This window comes from Portunus trituberculatus, chromosome 4, assembly GCF_017591435.1.
Source record: "Portunus trituberculatus isolate SZX2019 chromosome 4, ASM1759143v1, whole genome shotgun sequence".
Taxonomy (NCBI): domain Eukaryota; kingdom Metazoa; phylum Arthropoda; class Malacostraca; order Decapoda; family Portunidae; genus Portunus; species Portunus trituberculatus.
Window position 1 is genome coordinate 4,447,571 of NC_059258.1, and position 21,403 is coordinate 4,468,973.

Sequence of the window (21,403 nt, forward strand, 5' to 3'; positions counted from 1 at the left end):
CCAACCAACACACACACACACACACACAAGGAAGTTACAGCAATGACGAGAGGAGGAGGAGGAGGAGGAGGAGGAGGAGGAGGAGAAGGAGGAGGAGGAAGAAGAAGAGGAAGAGGAGAAAGAGGAAGAGGAGGGCACGTGGAAGATTATGATCCAGCTTGACTTTGCGGAATTATACATAGCGTGGATCAGACTCTCAATACGCGGTGGTGGTGGTGGTGGCGGTGGTGATGGTGGTGGTTGTCAACATACTCGTTAAATTTTTGGTTTTCAGTTTTGTTTTCATTTTCTTCTTGTGTTTGTTGTTTTATTGGCAGTGAGTTGTTTTTATTTGTTTTATTTATCTATTTCTTTGTCTACTTTTGTTCTTTATTCATTTATCCAATTATCATTTTACTTCCTTATTTACTTTTAATGGGCAGTTTTTTTTTTTATGTCTATTCTTATCTTACTTTTTTTTTATTTATTTCTTTATTCTTATTTCATTTACTTTACTTCTTTCTTTCTTTCTTTCTTTCTTCTTCTCGTATTTACCTTCCTTCTTTTTCGCTTTGTTTTGGTAACGAGGTTTTTCTCTTTTTATCTGTTTATCATTTTCTATTCATTTATTATCTTATTTATTTTACCTATTTACTTTTTTTTCCTACGAGGTTTTTCTTGTTTATTTATTTATCCGGTTCTATTAATTTATTATCTTATATATTTACTTATTTACTATTTTCCTGCTAGGTTTTTCTTTCGTTTTATCTTACGTGTCTGTTTTTTCCTTATTTGTCTTTCCCTTGCATCGAGAAATGCTATTATGTGAAATTAAATGACTCGGTGTTAATTTGTCGGGTTTTTAAATTAGTTTCCCCGTTTTGTCTTTTTCTCCTCTCTCTCTACATTTTTTTTTTTTATTAATTTATCATTTTTTTTTAAGACGATGTTAATATGGTTTTATAATTCAAGTTTCCATTTCTGTTTACCGTTTTCTTTATTGTGTGTATAACTTTTAAATGCCTCGACGTTATGTTGGAAGAATTAATGCGTGTAACTTCAATTTTGTTTTCTTTCTTCTTTTTATTTATTTATTTTTTTTATTAATACTATGTGGGCTTTTCACGGGAATTTATGGGTTACCTCCTATCTCAAAGCCCACCCGCTAGGAAACCGTTGCCTCGAGTGAGGAAGCCCAACCTACACTCGGACCGCGGACAGGATTCGAACCCGTGCGCTTGGAGACCCCGCTGACTCCAAAGCACGCATGGTTCCACTGTACCACGGCGTTGTATATATGTCTATTTTTTAAAGGTCTCTATGTTATGTTGGTACCTTAAATATATCTTTGTTTTCTTCCATATTTCAATAAAAATACTCAAACTACAATTTTTTTTTTCGAATTTCTATTTAAGTTTCGCCGGAGAGAGAGAGAGAGAGAGAGAGAGAGAGAGAGAGAGAGAGAGAGAGATGAGTAATATTTGAACTTGCTCTCTTACTCTAAAGAAATGTATATAAAAAGCTTTGAAAAATTTGAACATTTTATTAAGATATTTCAGTCACCCCTCCATTTCACTAGTCAGGAGGGGTTTGGAAGGATGGGGAGGGGGGTGAGGGAAGGGCAAGGCACATAGTAAGAAGTCAGTCAGTCAGTAAGTCAGTCAATTGTTGGTTTCTTGGATATCAGTCAGTCAGTCAGTCATTAATCTACACACTTATTTATTCACCCAGTCAGTCAGTTACCCCGTTAGTCTGTTAGCCAGTCACGCAATCAGTCAGCTAGTCATCCCGTTAGTCAGTCAGTCAGTCAGTCAGTCAGGCCCTCAGAAGCTGCCCAAACACTCCAGCAGGATATCTCGAAGCTTCTCCCTCAGTGAACTGTTGGCCGAGATGATGTGTGTGGCGAACTCGTTTATCTGGATCACCACATCGTCGTTCGCCTGCACACACACACAAAGAAATTACTGTTTGATATTTTCTTGTCTATCTTATTATTATATCTATTTCTTATTCTTATGTTTGTTTTAATCTTATTCTCATATCTTTATTTTCTTATTTTTGTCTTTTTTAACTTCGGTAATTTTTTTTCTTTCCTATTTCGATTTATCTTATTTCTAGGTTAATTTTCTTATGTCTAGTTATATTTGTCTATTTCATTATTTTAACATTATGTAATTTTCATATCTTATTCTTCTCTCTATCTTATTCTTTTGTCTATTTTCTTTATCCTTATTTCAATGTTAATCTTTTTGTTCATGTCTTTTCTTATTTTCACGTCTAGTTCTAATTCTCTATTCTTTTGTTAACATGCCAGTTCTTCCTTTTTTTTCACAAACACCACTACAAAAATAAATAAATAAATGAAAATCCTAAATGCAACACAAAACGCCACAACACCAAAAACACTAAAAACCTCAAAACCCAACACACACAAAAAAAAAAAATAAATAAATAAAATAAATAAAAAAAAAATAAATAAATAAATAAAAAATATAAAACACCCTAAAGAAACTAAAAAAAAAAAAAACTCAACACAATGCAAAAATATCCCTAAAACACACAAAGCAACCTCAAGAACACCAAACCCAACACAAAAACACCCTTAAAAACTGCAAAACACCATAAAAACACTGGAAAATACCTAAACACACCACAAAACACACACACTATAAACACACTAAAACACTACAAAACACCAAAACACCACAAAACACTATAAACACACTAAAACACTACAAAATACCTTAAAATAAACCATAAAACACTATAAAACACTGCAAACACCCTAAAATAAATCCAAAATACAACAAAACACTTAAAATAAACACAAAACATCCCAAAACACCACAAAATCACCCTAACAAACAGAAATTGACCCAAAACACCCTAAAACATCCCCAAACACCACAAAACACCCTCCTAAATGCCAAAAACACCCTAAAAACACACTAAAACACCCCAAAAACACCCTAAAACACCACAAACAAACCCTTACCAGAGTTATGACGAGCCCTTCCTTGCTGTCGTCCACCCTCACATCCGCCAAGCCAGCCTGAGCCAGCCGCTGTACTAATTCATCCACATTGAGGTTGCCGTAAGGGTAGCAAGTGGGCAGGCGGGTGTGTGGTTCTGTGTCCCCATCATCTACGGGCTGGGGGGAGGTAAGGAGTGGGGGGTTAGTGGTGGGTGATGGAGGGATGTGGGGAGGTGTAGGGTGGGGGTTAATGGTGGTGAGGTAAGAGTTGGATAATGTGGGTTTGGGTTTGTTTTGTTTGTTTTATTTTATTTTGGGTTGGGTTGAATTAGGTTAGGTTAGAGTGGGTTGGGTTGGGTTGGGTTGGTTTAGTTTAATTAGGTTAATATGGGGTGTGGTATCTGATTAACATGTATACACACACACATACACACACTGATTGCCTGAAGAAGAGATAGACGAACAAGAGGACACTCCAAGATTATAAAAAGTCAGTTTGAGGGGCATTAAAGAGTTCAGTTTTCCACACAGGACGATGGACATCTGGGACGGCTTGAGTGAGGAGATTGTAGCAGCAGAAAGTGTGCAGAAATTTAAGGAAAAATTGGATAAAAATTAAATATGGAGACAGGTCACTATGAGTCCCACTTGAACACTGTAATATACAACTAAATAAATACACACACACACACACATACACAAATACATGCACTGAAAAATAAAAAAAAAAACACCTGCCAAATACTAGATAAACATACAAACACACACACAAATACACACAAACATGAAACATCCTAAACACACACACACACACACACACACCTGCAGAGTATATTTGTTATCCCTGGTGTGCAGCGTGGCAGTGATGGTGGTGGTGACAATGCCTGGCCTGATGGTGATGGGGTTGAGTGCCAGTGCCAGGTCAGAGGTGATGTTCATGGTCTCCAGGCGCCGCTGAATGCCAAGGTTAAGCAGCTGGCACTCCCCGTAGGTCAGCGGTGCCTCCTCCTGCACAGTGGAAGAGAGAGAGAGAGAGAGAGAGAGAGAGAGAGAGAGAGAGAGAGAGAGAGAGAGAGAGAGAGAGAGAGAGAGAGAGAGAGAGAGAGAGAGAGAGAGAGGAGTAGAAGAGATGATTTTTTAATTACTAATATTATTTGTTTACTCTGATTTGAGAGAGGAAGAAGGAAGGAGGAATACTTAAATTTTTTGGGTTTGCATTTTCATTTGCTTTTTTTGTGATGCAAGATAAGAAATGAGAGAAATTTTTAGTTTTTTTTATTCTTGGTTTTATTTTTTCCTTTGGTTTCTTTAGACAATGCAGGTAACTTTTGATTTACACAATAGATGCATTCCAAGAGACATCGCGTATTTCAAAATTGGTGTAAAACAAACTTGTAATCTCATAAGAAACAACAGATAACAGGTGGATGCAGGATGTGGTCCAAATCGTGTATAAGCAAGCCGATCGCGCAAATTTCATTAATTATATTTTTCCGGTCGCGTATTAACAAAAACATGTAAATCAAACACGCATAAATCAAGAGTTACCTGTACCTTCTTTTTTTTAACATGAGATAAGAACTAAGAAAATTTTTTGTTTCTTTGTTATTTTTCCTTGATTTCCTTAAAGAACACAAAAATTCCCTCTTAAAATGCAAGATAAGAAATAATGGGAAATATTCATACCTTTTCTTCATTGTTACCTTTCTCTGATGTCTTTAGATGAAATAAGAAGCAAGACAAATTTCCAAAGCTATTCTCAATGTTAACCTCGCCAGTACTGGGATGCATTTCCACCATGAGTTTTGGGTATGGTCAGACAATTTCATTTACATTACAAACGGTCATTGGAGGTCAGAATATTAGTGGCCTGAGTCTTCACTATTTCAATCTCCCACATGAGTATCTGAAGCTGTATAAAATCACCAAATAGTAAGCAGAATAAATATGAAAATTCGAGTTTTGGGTACGATTAGACAATTTTATTTATATTATGATCTATGGAGGTCAGAAGATCATTGGCCAGAGTCTTCACTATTTAATGCCCCACATAAGTATCTGAAGCTGTATAGAATCACCAAATAGTAAGCAGAATGAATATGGAAATGCATTATGGGACTGATGGGTTAACCTCTTCAGTACCATGACACATTTTCATTCATTCTGCTTACAATTTGGTGGTTATAAAGAGCTTCAGAAACTTATGTGGGGATCAGAATAGTGAAGACTGTGGCCATTAATCTTCTGACCTCCATAGACCCTTCCTAATGTCAATAAAATCATCTAATCATACCCAAACCTCAAAATAAAAATACATTCCAGTACTGAAGGGGTTAATATTTCTTTCACACAGTCAGCCCCATACCAGATCCAGGGTGAGGTCAGTGCGGTGGGGCATTGGCGGGTGGCCTCATGTATACCTCGGGCACCACCAGCTTGGCCGGCTTCAGCTCATTAATCAGCTTACGTGCCTGGGGGGAGGAAAACACTATGACACAACACCTGAGAATTATACAAAGTTAGGCATTATCGCTATTCTAGACCCTGTGTTTCGTTACTTTCTTTCTGCTTTTATTATCTTTTTTTTTTTAGGCATCAGCAAATGTCAACTAAAATAAAAAATGGAAGAAAAGGTCCACTAAGTCTCATTTTAATACTGTTTATCTCATCTCTTTCCTTGATTTTTTCCCCTTATCTCCCTTCTCTTCTTTTTCTTCTTTTCCACACTCCTCCTCCTATCTGTCTCCCTCATCTCCCTTCTTCTCTACACTCCTCTTATCTATCTCCCTCATCTCCCTTCTTCTCTTCTTTTCTACACTCATTCTCTCCCTATTTCTCTTTTTCTTAAACCATACACCTCTTCTCTTTTCCAACACTCCTTTTTCTTGTCTCTTTCCTTCATTTCTATCACCTGCCTTCTCTTTTTTTTTTTTTACATATCTTTTTCTTATCTCTTTCCTTCATTTCTCTTTCCTACCTTCTCTTTCTACACTCCTTTTTCTCATCTTTTTCCTCCATTTCTTTCATCTGCCTTCACTTTCTTTCAACACTTCTCTAATCCATTTCCTTCCCTTCTCATCTTCTCATATCACAAAAATCTTATCTCTTATCTCTTTCCTACATCACTTCTCTCATTTCTCTTCACCTTCCTTCTCAAACCTTTTTTCTTTTCTCTACATCCTTTCTCTCATTTCTTTTCTTCACTATTTCTATCACCTCCTTTCTTCCTAACCCACAAATCTCTTCTCTTTTTTCTACATCCTATCTCTCGTTTTCTTTCACTTCTCTTCTTGAATTACAAACATTATCTTTTTCTTTACACCTGTTCTCTCAATTTCCTTCACCTCTCTTCTTCTCAAACCTTTACCTTTTCTCTACACTCCTCTCATCTTTCCTTCACCATTTCCCTCCCTTCTTCTAACACAAACATTTATATTTCCTATCCCTCTCTTATCTTTTTCCTTCATCATTTCTCTGAACCAAAAACATCTCTTTCTCTCATTTTCCTTCATTCTCTGATCAATTCCCCAAACTCTCTCTTTTCCTCTTTTCTCTCTAACCACTACCTGTCTTCTCTCACCATCTCTTTCAATCTCTCACTAACCCCAGCCTCCTCTCTCACCACTACTTCTATCCTCTCAGCCTTCTTTGTGCCTAGTCCTAAGTCTCCCACCTGTGTGAAGTCCAGGCTGGTGTCTATGGGGCAGTACACTTGACGCATGGCTAGAGGCTGGAATGGCGCCAACACTTCCCCGATGTCAAATTCAGGCTCTGGAAATGAGTTATATAGTGGTAGTTTAAGTTGTGTGGGTTTTTGATGTTTGTGGGGTGTTTGTGGGTGGGTGGGTGGGTGTGTGGGTGTGTGTGTGTGTGTGTGTGTGTGTGTGTGTGTGTGTGTGTGTGTGTGTGTGTGTGTGTGTGTGTGTGTGTGTGTGTGTGTGTGTGTGTGTGTGTGTGTGTGTGTGTGTGTGTGTGTGTGTGTGTGTGTGTGTGTGTTGTGATTGTATGGAGCTAGTATTTAGATTAATGATGATGATAATGATGAGAAAGATAGAAAAGAAAAATAAGGTAAAAATCATATTAATCTGTGAGAGCAACCATGAAACTACCATTAAAAACCCAAGTAACTGAAAAAAAAGAGGCTTTTAAAACATAGGTTATGTGGTCACTATTTTCTAAAGTCCACAGAGATAATAAACTTTATCCATAGTAGTGTTTTTGCTATTAATGAGGTAAAAATAGTGTTAATCTGTCAGAGGAACCATGAAACTACCATTAAAAACCCATGTAACTAAAAGAAGAGTCTTTTTAAAATATAGGTTATGTGACCACTATTTTTCAAAGACAAAAGAGACAATAAACTCTATCCATAGTAATGTTTTTGCTACTAATAAGGTAAAAATCATCTTAATCTGTCAGAGGAACCATGAAACTACCATTAAAAACCCATGTACCTAAAACAAGAGTCTTTTAAAACATGGGTTATGTAGCCAATATTTTTCAAGGTCCACATAGATAATAAACTCTATCCATTATAGTGTTTTGCTATAGATAAGATAAAAATCATCTTAATCTGTCACAGGAACCACGAAACTACCATTAAAAACCCATGTAACTGAAACAAGTCTTTTTAAAACATGGGTTATGTGGACACTAGTTTTCAAAGTCTACAGAGATAATAAACTATCCATTATACTGTTTTTCCTATTGGTAAAGTAAAAATCATGTTAATCTGTCAGAGGAACCATGAAACTACCATTGAAAACCCATCTAACTGAAACAAGTGTCTTTTTAAAACATGGGTTATGGGGCCACTATTTTCCATAGTACACAGAGATAACAAACTCCACCCATTGTAGCGTTTTTGCTTTTGATAAGATAAAAATCATGTTAATCTGTAAGAGGAACCATGAAACTACCATTGAAAACCCATGTAACTGAAACAAGAATTTTTTTAAAACATAGGTTATCTGGCCACTATTTTTCAAAGTCCACAGAGATAATAAATTCTATCCATAGTATTGTTTTTACTATTGGGAAGGTAAAAATCATGTTAATTTGTCAGAGGAACCATGAAACTACCATTAAAAACACAGGGAACTGAAACAAGAATTTTTTTAAAACACGGGTTATGAGGCCACTATTTTACAAAGACTACAGAGATAGTAAACTCTATCCATAGTAGTGTTTTTCCTATTGGTAAGGTAAAATTCATGTTAATCTGTCAGATGAACGATGAAACTACCATTAAAAACAGAGGGAACTGAAATAAAAGCATTTTCAAAACATAGGTTATATGGAAACTATTTTTCAAAGACTACAGAGATAATAAACTCTATCCATTATAGTGTTTTTGTTATTGATAAGGTAAAAATCATGTTAATCTGTCAGAGGAACCATGAAACTACCATTAAAAACCCATGGCACTGAAACCAGACTCATTTAAAAAATCAGGTAATGTGGCCATTATTTTTCAAAGTCCACAGAGATAATAAACTCCACCTACAGTAGTGTGTTTGCTATTGATAAGATAAAAATCATGTTAATCTGTCACAGGAACCATGAAACTACCATTAAAAACCCATGTAACTGAAACAAGAGTCTTTTTTAAAACATAGATAATGTGGCCACTATTGTTCAAAGTCCACAGAGATAATAAACTCCACCTACAGTAGTGTTTTTGCTATTGAAAAGATAGAAATCATGTTAATATGTCAATGGAACAATGAAACTACCATAAAAAAACTGTGATACTGAAACAAGAGTCTTTTAGAAATACAACTTATGTGGCCACTATTTTTCAAACTCCAGTTATGAGGAACTTTGTTTGTAAGAGTGTTAGCTTTTGATTAGGTAGATATCATGATAAACTGTCAAACCTCACTTGACAACCTGTGTGACTGAAACAATAGTATTTTAACAATATAGGTTATGTGGCCATTATTTTTCAAAGTCCACAGATGTGAGAAACCTGTTTTGTAAGAATTTCTAAGGTATTGATAAAGCAGATACCATATCAATGTGTCAATAAAACCATCAAACTCCCCTTAAAAACCTGTGTGACTGAAACAAGAGTCTTTTGAAAATATATGTTATGTGGCCACTATTTTTCAAAGTCAACAGGGATGATAACATTTATCCGTAAGAGTGTTCCTGCTATGATTATATAGAAATCATGGTAACCTATCAATGGAACCATGAAACTACCCTTAAAAAACCATGTTGCTGAAATAAGAGTCTTTTTGAAATAAAACTTATGAGGCCACTACTTTTCAAAGTCCACAGTTATGAGGAACTTTGTTCGTAAGAGTGTTTTTGCTTTTGATGAGGTAGATATCATGTTAATCTGCCAATAGAACCATCAAACCTCCCTTAAAAACCCATGTCACTCAAACAAGTCTTTTTAAAATATAGGTTAAGTTGCCATAATTTTCAAAGTCCACCAATATGAGGAGCTTGGTTTGTATGAGTGTTTTAGTTATATATAAAGTAGAAATCACATTAATCTGTCAATAAAACTATCAAACTACTCTTAAAAACCTGTGTGACTGAAACAAGAGTCGTTTTAAAATATGTTATGTGGCCACCATTTTTCAAAGTCCACAGAGATAATAAACTCTATCCACAGTAGTGTTTTTGCTATTGATAATGTAGAAATAATGTCAATTTATGCCTGTAAGGACATTATTTCTGACGCCTTGCCACGTGCTGTGTAGGGCGTGAATCAGGCTGTGGTGGATCTGCACAAGACATCTCAAAATGGTTTCCTGGTGGGAAGGGTATCTAATTATCAAAAAGTAAACTACACCATCTGGTAATCTTAAGGTCTGAAGGTTTTGGAGAGACAATTGTAATCCCAAAATTTCAAATCCCCAAAAATTAAATAAATAAATCCTGCACAAAGTCTGAGTTTTTTAAAATTTTATTTATTTACAGTAAGTCCTTGTTACACGATACATATGCGTTCCTGAAAACCTCACCGCAAATTGAAATTACTGTATACCAAACCTATTATAACATGTAATAATATGGGATGTGTTCCAGCACGCTGAATGTCACCCCTACAGACATGAAAATACATGAAAATAGTCAAATAAAAAAAAATGTAAATTACTGCACAAAAGAAATAAACAGAAAATGTTTTTATTTATCTTTCACTCGCCACATATTCAATCAGATGATGTCCCTCCCAAGGCTAAGAGACAGTAGGGATTTCAGCCCTTACTCATAATATCCTCAAAAAACATGCCATAAGGATTTCACTTGTGTTCAGTGGGAAACGTGGGAAGAGACTGATTGTTGTGGTGCGCGACATGGTGGTGCTATGGTACAGTGTAAACAAAACACAAGGGGACATCGTATTTGTGAATTTTTCTTACCGTAAATATAACTGGGGTAGTAATTACTAAACACCATAACTGTGAATTTACCGGATAACAAAGTACCGTATAAGGAGGACTTACTGTATCTATTTCTTTTTATTTTAGTGTGGGTAGAGAGGGGGGGCATTTGTATAAGTTGGACATTCGAGTTTGTCAGACCAACCTTTCCCCCTGTCAGTCTGAGTTACCAGGGGTGAAGCTATTTGAGATACGAGCTCCGTCACCTGTGTGTGTGTGTGTGTGTGTGTGTGTGTGTGTGTGTGTGTGTGTGTGTGTGTGTGTGTGTGTGTGTGTGTGTGTGTGTGTGTGTGTGTGTGTGTGTGTGTGTGTGTGTGTGTGTGTGTGTGTGTGCATGCGCCTCACCTGTGAAGAGGATGGCATTCTGCGGGTTGTTGCCCCACATATCGATGAAGTGCACAGCGTCACCAAACCGCAGACTGGGGTGGCCACAAAACACAATGCAAGGCTGGCAGGGGAAACAACAGGGGCAGGTCAGGGCAGGGCAGCAGATCAGGTCAAGGTCAAGAGATAGTAAATACGAAAGAGAAACAAAAGATAGGCAGAAAAACAAAACAAAAAATAAAGAAAATGAAAATGAGCCAATCTTCAAATACAAGACAATAACAAAGAAGAGAAAAGAAGAAAAAGAGGAAGAAAAAGAAGAAAAGAAAAGGGAAAGAAAAAAACACAGCACACAACACAATAACTAAACAAAAAAACACACACACAAAAAAAAAAAAAAAAAAAAAAAGGAAAGAGAAGATGAAATAAAAAAAAAAACAAGGTAATCCATCCTACACAACACAACATAACATACACACACACAACACAACACAACACAACACACACAAGAAAGGGAGAGACAAAAGGGAAGACAAAAAAATGAAAAACAAACGTTCCAATACAACACAATAATGAAACAAAGAAAGACAATTAAAAAAGGAAGAGAAAAAAAGAAAAAAATGTAAACTCCATCCAACTCAACACAACACAACACACACATCCTCACCTGTCTATACTCGCAGCTGAAGCCTTCTGCGTCCAGACTCTTGAAGGCCTTGAGACGCCCCATGCGAGAGGTGTGCGTGAGGAAAGGGTCATCCATGGAGTAAACCTTGCCCTGCTTGCTTGAGGACAGCCTGGTGCATTGTGGGAGTTGTGGGGGTGTTTAAATTAAGTTAAGTCAGGTTAGGATGGGCTGAGTGTGTATTTATTTACTTTTTGTGAGTCAAGGAGGTATATTTGTCTGTCTGTCTGTGTCTATTTTTGTAACTGTCTATCTGTGTGTGTGTATCATGTATCTCTCTCTCTCCAAATCTGTCTGTCTACTTCTATTTTAGGTTAGGTTAGGTTAGGTGGTGTTTTGGGGTGCATTGTTGGGTTGGTGAATAAGGAAGGAAGGATAGGAAAGAAAAAGAGAGAGGAAAGAAAGAAAGAGATGAAGAGACACGGGATAAGAATGAAAGAAAGAAAAAGGAAATACAAAGAAGAAATAAAGAGATGCAACAAAAGAAAATGAACAGAAAAAAACATGCCAGTATAACAATGAGAGAAAAAAGAGAAAATAAAGAAAAGGAAAAAAAGAAAACAAAAAGAAGAAAAAAAAAATGAGGAAAAGAAGAAAAATACACATTTATAACCATTAACCAACCTGTACATTCACTCTCTCTCTCTCTCTCTCTCTCTCTCTCTCTAAGAAAAAACACACTAACCAATTGTAAAACTTCCTCTCTCACTCTCTCTCATTCAGAAGAAGAAACACTCACTCACTCACTCATTCAAGAAAAGCACACTACCTAACTATAACACACCCTCCCTCACTCACTCTCACACAAAAAAACTCCCTCTACCTCTCTCTGTCTCTCACCACTCTCACTCACTCAAGAAAAGCATACTAACTAACTATAACACACCCTCTCTCACTCACAAAAAAAAGAAACTCCCTCTCCCTCTCTCTCTCACCACTCACTCACCACTCTCACCATTCACTCTCTCCCCTCCCTCTCCCTCATCACTCACTCTCCGTCACTCACCACTCGGAGAAGATATTGGAGTACCCGAGGGAGTTCTCAGCGCGAGGGGACACAAAGTACATAGGAATGAGAGACAGGCCCAGATTATCCATGTGGTTGGACAGACACTCAAACAGATCGTACACCACACCACTCGGATAGCATGGCACCAGCGCGTTTCCTCCGTTCCTTATCGTCTGGGCTGCGGATTAAGGTAAGGGGGAGTTGAAGGGAATGTGGATGCAGTGTTCTATGGATAAATTGATAAATAGGGGTAATGGGGTGTGTATGTTATGGTGTAGTGAAGGAAATGTGGATGTAGTGTTCTAGGGATAAATAAATGGATGTATTGGGGTAATGGGAGGTGTAGTGGTGAAGGGAATGGGAAAATGCACTATTCTAATGGTATATAAATAAATGGGGGTAATAAGGTAATAGGTGATGTTGTGGTGAAGGGAGCGGAAACATTACCTGTTCTGAAAATATATAAAACAGAAAATAAGCAACACTGACCAACAGCAACACAAATAAATAAAAAATAGCTAAAAAAACAAATAAGGAAATAAGCAACACTCACTAACAGCAACACAAATAACAAAACAGACAAAAAAAAAAAAAAAACAGACATGAAAATAAGCAACACTGACTGACAGCAACACAAATAAATAAGAAAATTGCAGAAAAAAAAAATAAAATAAGCAACACTCATCAAAAGCAACACAAATAAATAAAAAAAAATTACAGAAGAGAAACAAAAATAAGGAAATAGGCAACACTGACTGACAGCAACACACACAAAAAAAAAAAAAAAAATGACTGAAAAAAAAAAAAATAAATAAAATAAGCAACACTCACAACAGCAACACAAATAACAAAACACACACAAAAAAAACCGACATGAAAATAAGCAACACTGACCAACAGCAACACAGAACTCCCCCAGCATGGAGTCTGGGTTGAAGAGGGGTGTGTGGTTGAGTGCCGTCATGATGAGCACGTCTGCGTTCTTCAGGGAGGTCTGGTCGATGGGCCGCGGGTGTGTGGTGAGCGTTGACGACCCACTCAGGTAAGCCAGCTATGGGGGTGAGATGACGGGAAAGGTTAATTACTTTTTCTTTTTTTTTTTTTTTTTTTTATGTAGGTAGGATAGAAGGGGGGAGGGGGAGTGAAGTATTTTTTTCTTTCTTTTCTACACCACCACCACCACCATCAGCACCAGCCACCAGCACCACCACCACCTCACCTTCTCATGGTCGGAGCAGATGAGCCAGTTGCAGCTGCCGAGACAGAAGCCGGAGCTCACAGCCGTCACCTTCAGGGCTCCACAGATATCCTGCAACACCAACACACACCTGTACACTCTTCATACATGTGTGTGTGTGTGTGTGTGTGTGTGTGTGTGTGTGTGTGTGTGTGTGTGTGTGTGTGTGTGTGTGTGTGTGTGTGTGTGTGTGTGATATTTTAAGTTTTTGTTGCTCTAGGTAAGTTTTTTTTTTTCTTAAGGTAATGTAAGGTAATAGTAACAGAAATACTCACTAACTTGCAAAGACAACACTCGTTCATTATTTTCACCACTACCACTACCATCACCACCACCTCCACCACCACCAACAACAACAACAACAACAACAACAAATACTAAAAGCCTCGGAAAACTTTCACAATTAAGACAAAAAAACCGAATAAATAAATAAATAAATAACTCTTACATGAAAAGAAAAAAAATCAATACAATAATGAATAAAAAAAAAAAACCAACAAAAAATCCCTAAAATAAAGAAAAAAATAAAGAAACACCACCACCACCACCACCACAAAAAAATAATCAAAATAAATAAATAAATAAAAAAAGGTAAGAAAACCACCACCACCACCACCACCACCACCACCACCACCACCTAACCTAACCTAACCACTCACAATATTCTCACTATAGGCCACAATCTGGACATGACTGAGGGCAGCGTTGACGGCCTTCATGGTGTACGCTGCCTGCCACGTCTTGGGGGAACGGACTTCGGACAATGGCAGTGGCAGACATCGGAGGTAGTTCTTCCAGCGAGAGGCGTGGCGAGCTTTGGGTGTCCTCTCTATGTACTCCACCAGCTCCTCCATGAACAGCCTGGAGGAGGAGGAGGAGCAGGAGGAGGAGGAGATGTGGTATGTTTAATGGTTTCATTCATATTTTTTTGTTTTGGGAGAAGAGGTGAGGAGAAAGAAAGGAGATATGTTTGTAAGTGTCTCCATGAACTGCCTGCTTGAAGGAGGAGGAGGAGGAGGAGGAGGAGGAGGAGGAGGAGGAGGAGGAGGAGGAGGAGGAGGAATACAAAGGAAGACAAACAGCAACAGACCCTTAGGTCCTTACTAGGCTGTTTGTGAAAATTATCTACTAACTACCAGTAGTAGAGACAGGACAGCAAAGCAGAAGGCTCCTCCCACCGCCCCTCCCTCCAGCCGAGGCTGGCAGGAAAAAAGGCGAAACCATGTGATATTAAAAAATCACATGGAATTTTAGTAGAGAGTGAAAAGGAAATGTGTAATCTACGTCTGACTACTTGTGTTTGTGGGGGAAAGTGTTAACGCTTGGTGAATGTCATGTGGTGTGTGCATTGTGTACGTGGATGCACAGTGTGTATGTCGAATGGGTGGTGCGGCAGCCTTGCCTGGCGCTTTCTAGGGAGGCAGCAGTCAATCAGGCCCCAGCTCCGTTCAATCCACTGAGATAGCATACTTTCCCTGTAGGGACGCCGTACGCTGATAACCCCTTGCAACATTGATCCCTGGTACTTAGTTCCCGATGATGATCAATGGTTGACAAGGCCCTCTCCACAGCCCGTCACAGGTCGAGAGTAGTAGTAGTGACCGTTCACTCTGGGCTATCTGTGCGTGTATGCAGTGTAGTGTAGTATGTATGTAAACACAGTGTGGAGTCAAAAAGGTGGTGCGGCAGCCTTGCCTGGCGCTTTCAAGAGAGGCAGCAGTCAATCAGGCCCCAGCTCCGTACAACCACTGTAAAAGTGCACTTCCCTTTAAAGGGCGCCGCACACTGTATGGTTACCCCCTGCAGCGGTGACCCCTGGTACCTTAAATCCCGATGATGGTCACCTACTGTCAGGGCTCTTGACTATCCACAGCCCTTCACAGATCGAGAGTAAAAGTAGTGACCGTTCACTCCGGGCTATCTGTGTCATGTATGGAGGGTGAGAGTAATTTAAACTAACGGGCAATTTAATTCACGATCAGAGGCCCGGGAGATAAAAGAAAAAGCGCAAATTATTCGGAAATGAATAGCGACAACCGGGGATTACATTCAAAGTATTTATCGAGGCGAACTTTGAACGTTTCGATAGTACCTGAGTTGACAACATTTGATGGCAGACCATTCCATATATTGACTATGCGATTAAAGAAAAAGTGTTTGACTTCATTTGTTACAAAACGCTTACCAACAATTTTGAAACCATTGCTTCTGGTGACATTTGACTGGTCGACTGATACGTATTTTTGAATATTCATATTTGCAAACCCATTAAAAATTTTGAAAAGCATGATAAGGTCGCCTCTTACTCTCCGTTTCTCAAGAGAAAATAAATTTAATTCCTTTAGGCGTTCCTCGTAGGATTTGTTCCGCAACCTTGGGATCATTTTGTTAATCTGCGTTGTATTTTTCTAATTTTTCAATATCTTTCTAAGGAGGAGGAGGAGGAGGAGGAGGAGGAGGAGGAGGAGGAGGAGGAGGAGGAGGAGGAGGAGGAGGAGAAGAAGAAGAAGAAGAAGAAGAAGAAGAAGAAGAAGAAGAAGAAGAAGAAGAAGAAGAAGAAGAAGAAGAAGAAGAAGAAGAAGAAGAAGAAGAAGAAGAAGAAGAAGAAGAAGAAGAAGAAGAAGAAGAAGAAGAAGAAGAAGAAGAAGAAGAAGAAGAAGAAGAAGAAGAAGAAGAAGAAGAAGAAGAAGAAAAAAGAAAGAGAAAGAGAGAGAAATAGAAAGAGAAAGAGGAAGAGAAAGAAGAAAAAAAGGAGAAGAAAATGAGGAGATGATATATGGAAATAAAGGGAAAGAAAGAGGAGTAAGGAAAAGAAAATGCATAATGATGTTTTGTTTACAGAATAACAGAAATAACAAAAGAAAGAAAAGCACACACACACACACACACACACACACCTGCCGATCTGTAGTGTGGGTTCGGTCATGAGCACCACGCCCCTGAAGCCAGTGTGGTTGGTGATGAATGGCAGTGCTAACATACTATGGTAATTTGACACAAGAATTGCATCCACCTCTGAGAAGTCCACCAGTCCAGAGGCAGGTGGAACAAACTCTGGCGGTGAGTCCACAAATACACGATTCATACATTCCCTCAACTCCTGCGAATGTGGAGTAATTATTATTATTATTATTATTATTATTATTATTGTTTTCTCTATCTGGTTACGAGTATTTCATTTTTTTCCTGTCTTTTGTTGTTTTCTTGTATCATTTTACGGGAAAGGATAATTCAGTTGAGATACTTGACTGATCTGATTATTTTTGAGAGAGAGAGAGAGAGAGAGAGAGAGAGAGAGAGAGAGAGAGAGAGAGAGAGAGAGAGAGAGAGAGAGAGAGAGAGAGAGAGAGAGAGAGAGAGAGAGAGAGAGAGACTGAAAGTGAAACGAAAGAAAAAATAGAACAAAGTAGAAAAAAGAAAGAATGAAAAAAGAAAGGAAGAAAAAAGAAAAAAGAAAAATAAGACAAAGAAGAAAGAGAGATAGAGTGAGTCAGCGTGAGTCAGCGATCCTTACCCCCTCGAGCTGTGAGTCGGTGTCCCGTGGTACCCAAGTATTGAGTGAGTTGAGTCTGGCGGAGGACACAAGCGGCAGCGGCAGGAAGTGACTGACGCTGGTCATGTCAAGCCCACAGTCCAGCATGAGGGTGCAGCTCTTGAAGGTCACCACATTGCATGGCTTGTTGGGGTGACCACTCAGGCAGTACTGCAACACAACACACCTCATGTCAGGTCAAGTTAGGTCATACTCTTATTTATTTATTGTTTTTACTTTCATTTATCTATTGTTTTTTTTATGTAAGAAGAGAAAACTGGCCAAGACAAACATTAGAAAAAAAAGAATAAATAAATAAATAAATACGAGCCACATTTAAGCTTGCTAGTCCCATTCTCTCATGTTTTTTTTTTCTATTTTCTATTCATTCTTACATTATTATTTCTCTTATTTATTGATTTATTCTTTTCATATTATTCCTTCTCTTATTCATTTATTATTATTAACTTATCTATTTATTGTTGTTTATTTATTTATCTATTATTTTTTTCTGTAAGAAGGGAAGACTGGCCCAACAGCAACATAAAAAAAAAAAAAAAAAAAAAGGAGAAAGGCTTTATTTAGTTTAATTGTTCCCTTCCCTCATACCTTTTTTATTTTTATTTATCTATTTATTATTTTCTTCTATTATTACTTCTCTCATATTTTTCTTTCTTTCTTTCTTTATCTATTCATATTATTCTCTCATACTTTTCTTTTCTATTTATTTATCTATTCATTCTATATTATTACTTATTTTTTCTGTATAATTTGGGCAATACTGAGACATGAGGTTACTATTATTATTATCATTATTTCTCTATATATTTATTTTTCACTTTGCTAATTTCTTTACATAACTCATGCATATTCATTCTTCTCATACAGTCTCATACATATACATATAAACATACATTTTTCATACATATATACATACATTTCTCATACACACATACATACAGTTCTTGTACAATCTCATGCATATTTATTTTTTGTTTTATTAATTTTCTTTATATAACTCAGGCAGTACTGTGATATGAGGTTAGAGAGAGAGAGAGAGGGAGTGTTTCCTTCATTTACCCTCTCTCTCTCTCTCTCTCTCTCTCTCTCTAGGCTAGGTCATGCTTCTATATCAATACTTGTCTCTTACATGTTACCTTTTTTCTTTTTTTTTATCTATTTAGTTTTTCATATGATGGGAAAACTGGCAAAGAACAATAAAAACAATTATTAAATCTCTCATATATTTTTCTTTTCTTTTTCTATATTTTTTTTTTATATATTAGGAAAACTGGCAAAAGATTTAAGTCAAGTAACCAAAGAGGCCCTGTGGGATATTACTACTGGGATTATATAAACAGCCTTCAAAATGTCAATAACTTTTCAACAGTGGACTGAGGTGTTACTAATATCAATCCGGCAGTAATGCAACACAAGGGATAAAAAGAATGAATGAACAAAGAGATAAAGAAAGAGAAAGAACAAGAAGAAAATGACAATAAAGGAAGTAAAGAATGAAAAAATAAGACAACGAATAGAAAAAGAAGAGAAGTTATATTAATATCAAAGTCAATCAGGCAATAATGCAATACAAGAAAAAAAAATGAAGAAAGGAAAAAGAAGAATAAGAAAATAATTGCAACATAGAAAATAAACTTGAATAAAAAGAGAATGGAAAGAAGAAAAGATCGAACTATTATTAAATTCAATCAGCCAAGTGACACACAGGATTAAATGAAAAACTGAATGCACAGATAGAAAAGAAGGAGAATAAGAAAACAACTATAACAGAGAAAATAAAAAGGAATAAAAAGAGAATGAAAAGAGAAAAAAAAGGTTGGACTTATCAAAATCAATCAAGAAGAACTGCGATGAATGAAGAGATTGAAAATGAGGAAGAACAAGATAAAAACTACAACACAGGAAATAAAACAGAATAAGAAAGAGAATTAAAAGAAAAAGTAAAAGAAATGTTCAGCTATTATCAGAGAGAGAGAGAGAGAGAGAGAGAGAGAGAGAGAGAGAGAGAGAGAGAGAGAGAGAGAGAGAGAGAGAGAGAGAGAGAGAATAAAGTCTACTAAGATTGGATACATCAAAAAGTACATTAATATAGAACATGAAAGAAGGCACATTGACATACACAAGAATAATAAAAAGTAATAAACAAAGAAAGAATAAATAATAAAGTAAAATAACTAAAAGATAATGAAAATGCAAAGAAAAGAATGAGAAGAAATAAAAACAGAAAAAGACAAACAAACACAATGAAAAGAAAAAAGAAAAAACAGCCACAACCAATTTGAACCTAACCTAACCTAACACACACTGAGCCTATTCTTGCTTTCTTTCATATTTTGTTGCCCTTTGCCAGCCGTCCCTCCTGCATAAAAGAGAGAGAGAGAGAGAGAGAGAGAGAGAGAGAGAGAGAGAGAGATAACATAACATAACATATAACATAAATAATAGGATAACAAAGGGCCACCAGGGCCCATCTAGGTTATCCTGTATCAGTCGCACAGCGACCTCGTCATCAGTACTTAAAGATACACTTACAAGTACACAATACATTATATACTAATTCTAAATATTTGGCCCATTAACAGGGCTAAGTCCTGCAGCGAAATCCTCTACAATTTGTGGTCCCCATACATGGGGATCATGTCTTATTTAACTATAGTAAATTTCTTATAAAAACTATCATGCAGTGCTATACATAATTATAAATCTAATAAATTTAAGTGCTTATCTAATCTGTTTTTAAACATTGTCAAACTAGTGCTATTTACAACCGTCTCTGGCAATGCATTCCAGAAGTCTACCACTCTATGACTAAAGAAATATTTTCTTATATCTAACCTGCAGCCTTGCTTTCTAATCTTCCTGCCATGATTTCTAGTCCTATTTCCTCCTCTAAGGTAAAGAAAGATCTCACATCTATGTAGTTTGTATCTGAGAACATTTTAAATAACTCTATCATATCCCCTCTTATACATCTCCTCTCAAATGAAAACATGTTTAATTCCTTTAATCTATCTCTATACTCCAGGCGCTTTAATGCTGGTATCATCCTAGTTGCTCTTCTCTGAACTGCTTCTAACATGTTGATATCCTGCCTATAGTGGGGTGACCAGGCCTGTATGCAATACTCTAAATGGGGCCTAACATAGGAATTATATTAGCTACGCACCACTTCCTTACTTTTATAACTAACTAACTTTTATAGATAGAGAGAGAGAGAGAGAGAGAGAACTAACAGTACTTTTGGTAAATTTAAAGTTCCAACCAATATACCCTATCTTATATATATTTCTTTTCCCTATGTCTAACAAGCTTGGGGACCTGAGAAAGCGGAGTTTTAACCTAACCTAACCTAACCCATTTTCCGATAGGGTAAAATGGGGTTAGAAATGCTCATAGTGTGATTTAGACCGTGAGAATGTGTATAGTGACGTGTGGTGTATTGGTTCAAACTACAATAACTCTGTACTTTTCACTGGACTCGTAAAATAACTTAAAAATAATAATACACGGCCAAATAAATAAAGCGAGGACAAATAAATACACACTCACCAGCTTCATGATGAGTGTATGGTGTGCGTTCAGCGGCGAGGCAGGTCAGGTCAGGTCACGAGTAAAGACGACGAGGGGGGTGGGGGGGAGGGGGTTACATGTCTGGTTTGTGTCCTGTCAAGCTTAGGATGTCAAATTTACCATAAAGAACCGCCACCACACACACACGCTGCTTTTAAGGGAATGGTGTGTACTGAGCAGCTTCCCGGTCTCACAGCAGCAGTTCTTCCGGTAATTCTAGGTGAGAAAGTAGGTAAGCAAGGTGTGTAAGGTGTAGTGAGTAGCGGTGTGTTTGTTTGGCTTTGCTCGAGTTGGTGTTGATTTAGAGTTTCTATCGGCGCACATTTCACTGTCAAAGAATTATCACACTCTTCTTTTTCTTCTTCTTCTGCTCTTCTTTTGTCATTGCTTAGCTCTTCCTTTTTTTCTTCTGCTTCATCTTCTTTAAGTTATTGTCTAAGTAGTTTTCTTTCCTTTCCTTCTGCTTTATCTCCTTTCATGTTATTCTCTCTTCTTTTTCCTTTCTGCTTCATCTTCTTTCATGTTATTTGTACAGGTAGCCCTTTTCTTTTCTCCTCCATTGTTTTTCATGATATTGTTCATAATTTATCACTGGCTCTTGATCTCTCCTTTCTCCTTCATTCTCTTTGCCCCATGCTAAAGTGTACGACAGACACGAGATGTAAAACCGTC

The 21,403-nt window shown here is 37.2% G+C and overlaps 1 protein-coding gene across 1 annotated transcript; it reads right to left on the minus strand.

Moving 5' to 3' along the window:
* Positions 1–1,507: 1,507 nt before the first annotated feature.
* Positions 1,508–21,364, minus strand: LOC123510850 (integrator complex subunit 9-like). The gene is given in 15 exon segments (XM_045266293.1): positions 1,508–1,919; positions 2,975–3,130; positions 3,776–3,961; positions 5,319–5,349; positions 5,351–5,424; positions 6,627–6,724; positions 10,699–10,801; positions 11,345–11,474; positions 12,369–12,549; positions 13,266–13,422; positions 13,591–13,680; positions 14,268–14,469; positions 16,506–16,708; positions 17,123–17,311; positions 20,711–21,364. Coding segments are annotated over 15 exon segments (1,926 nt in total). The 5' UTR covers positions 20,720–21,364; the 3' UTR covers positions 1,508–1,802.
* Positions 21,365–21,403: the final 39 nt, after the last annotated feature.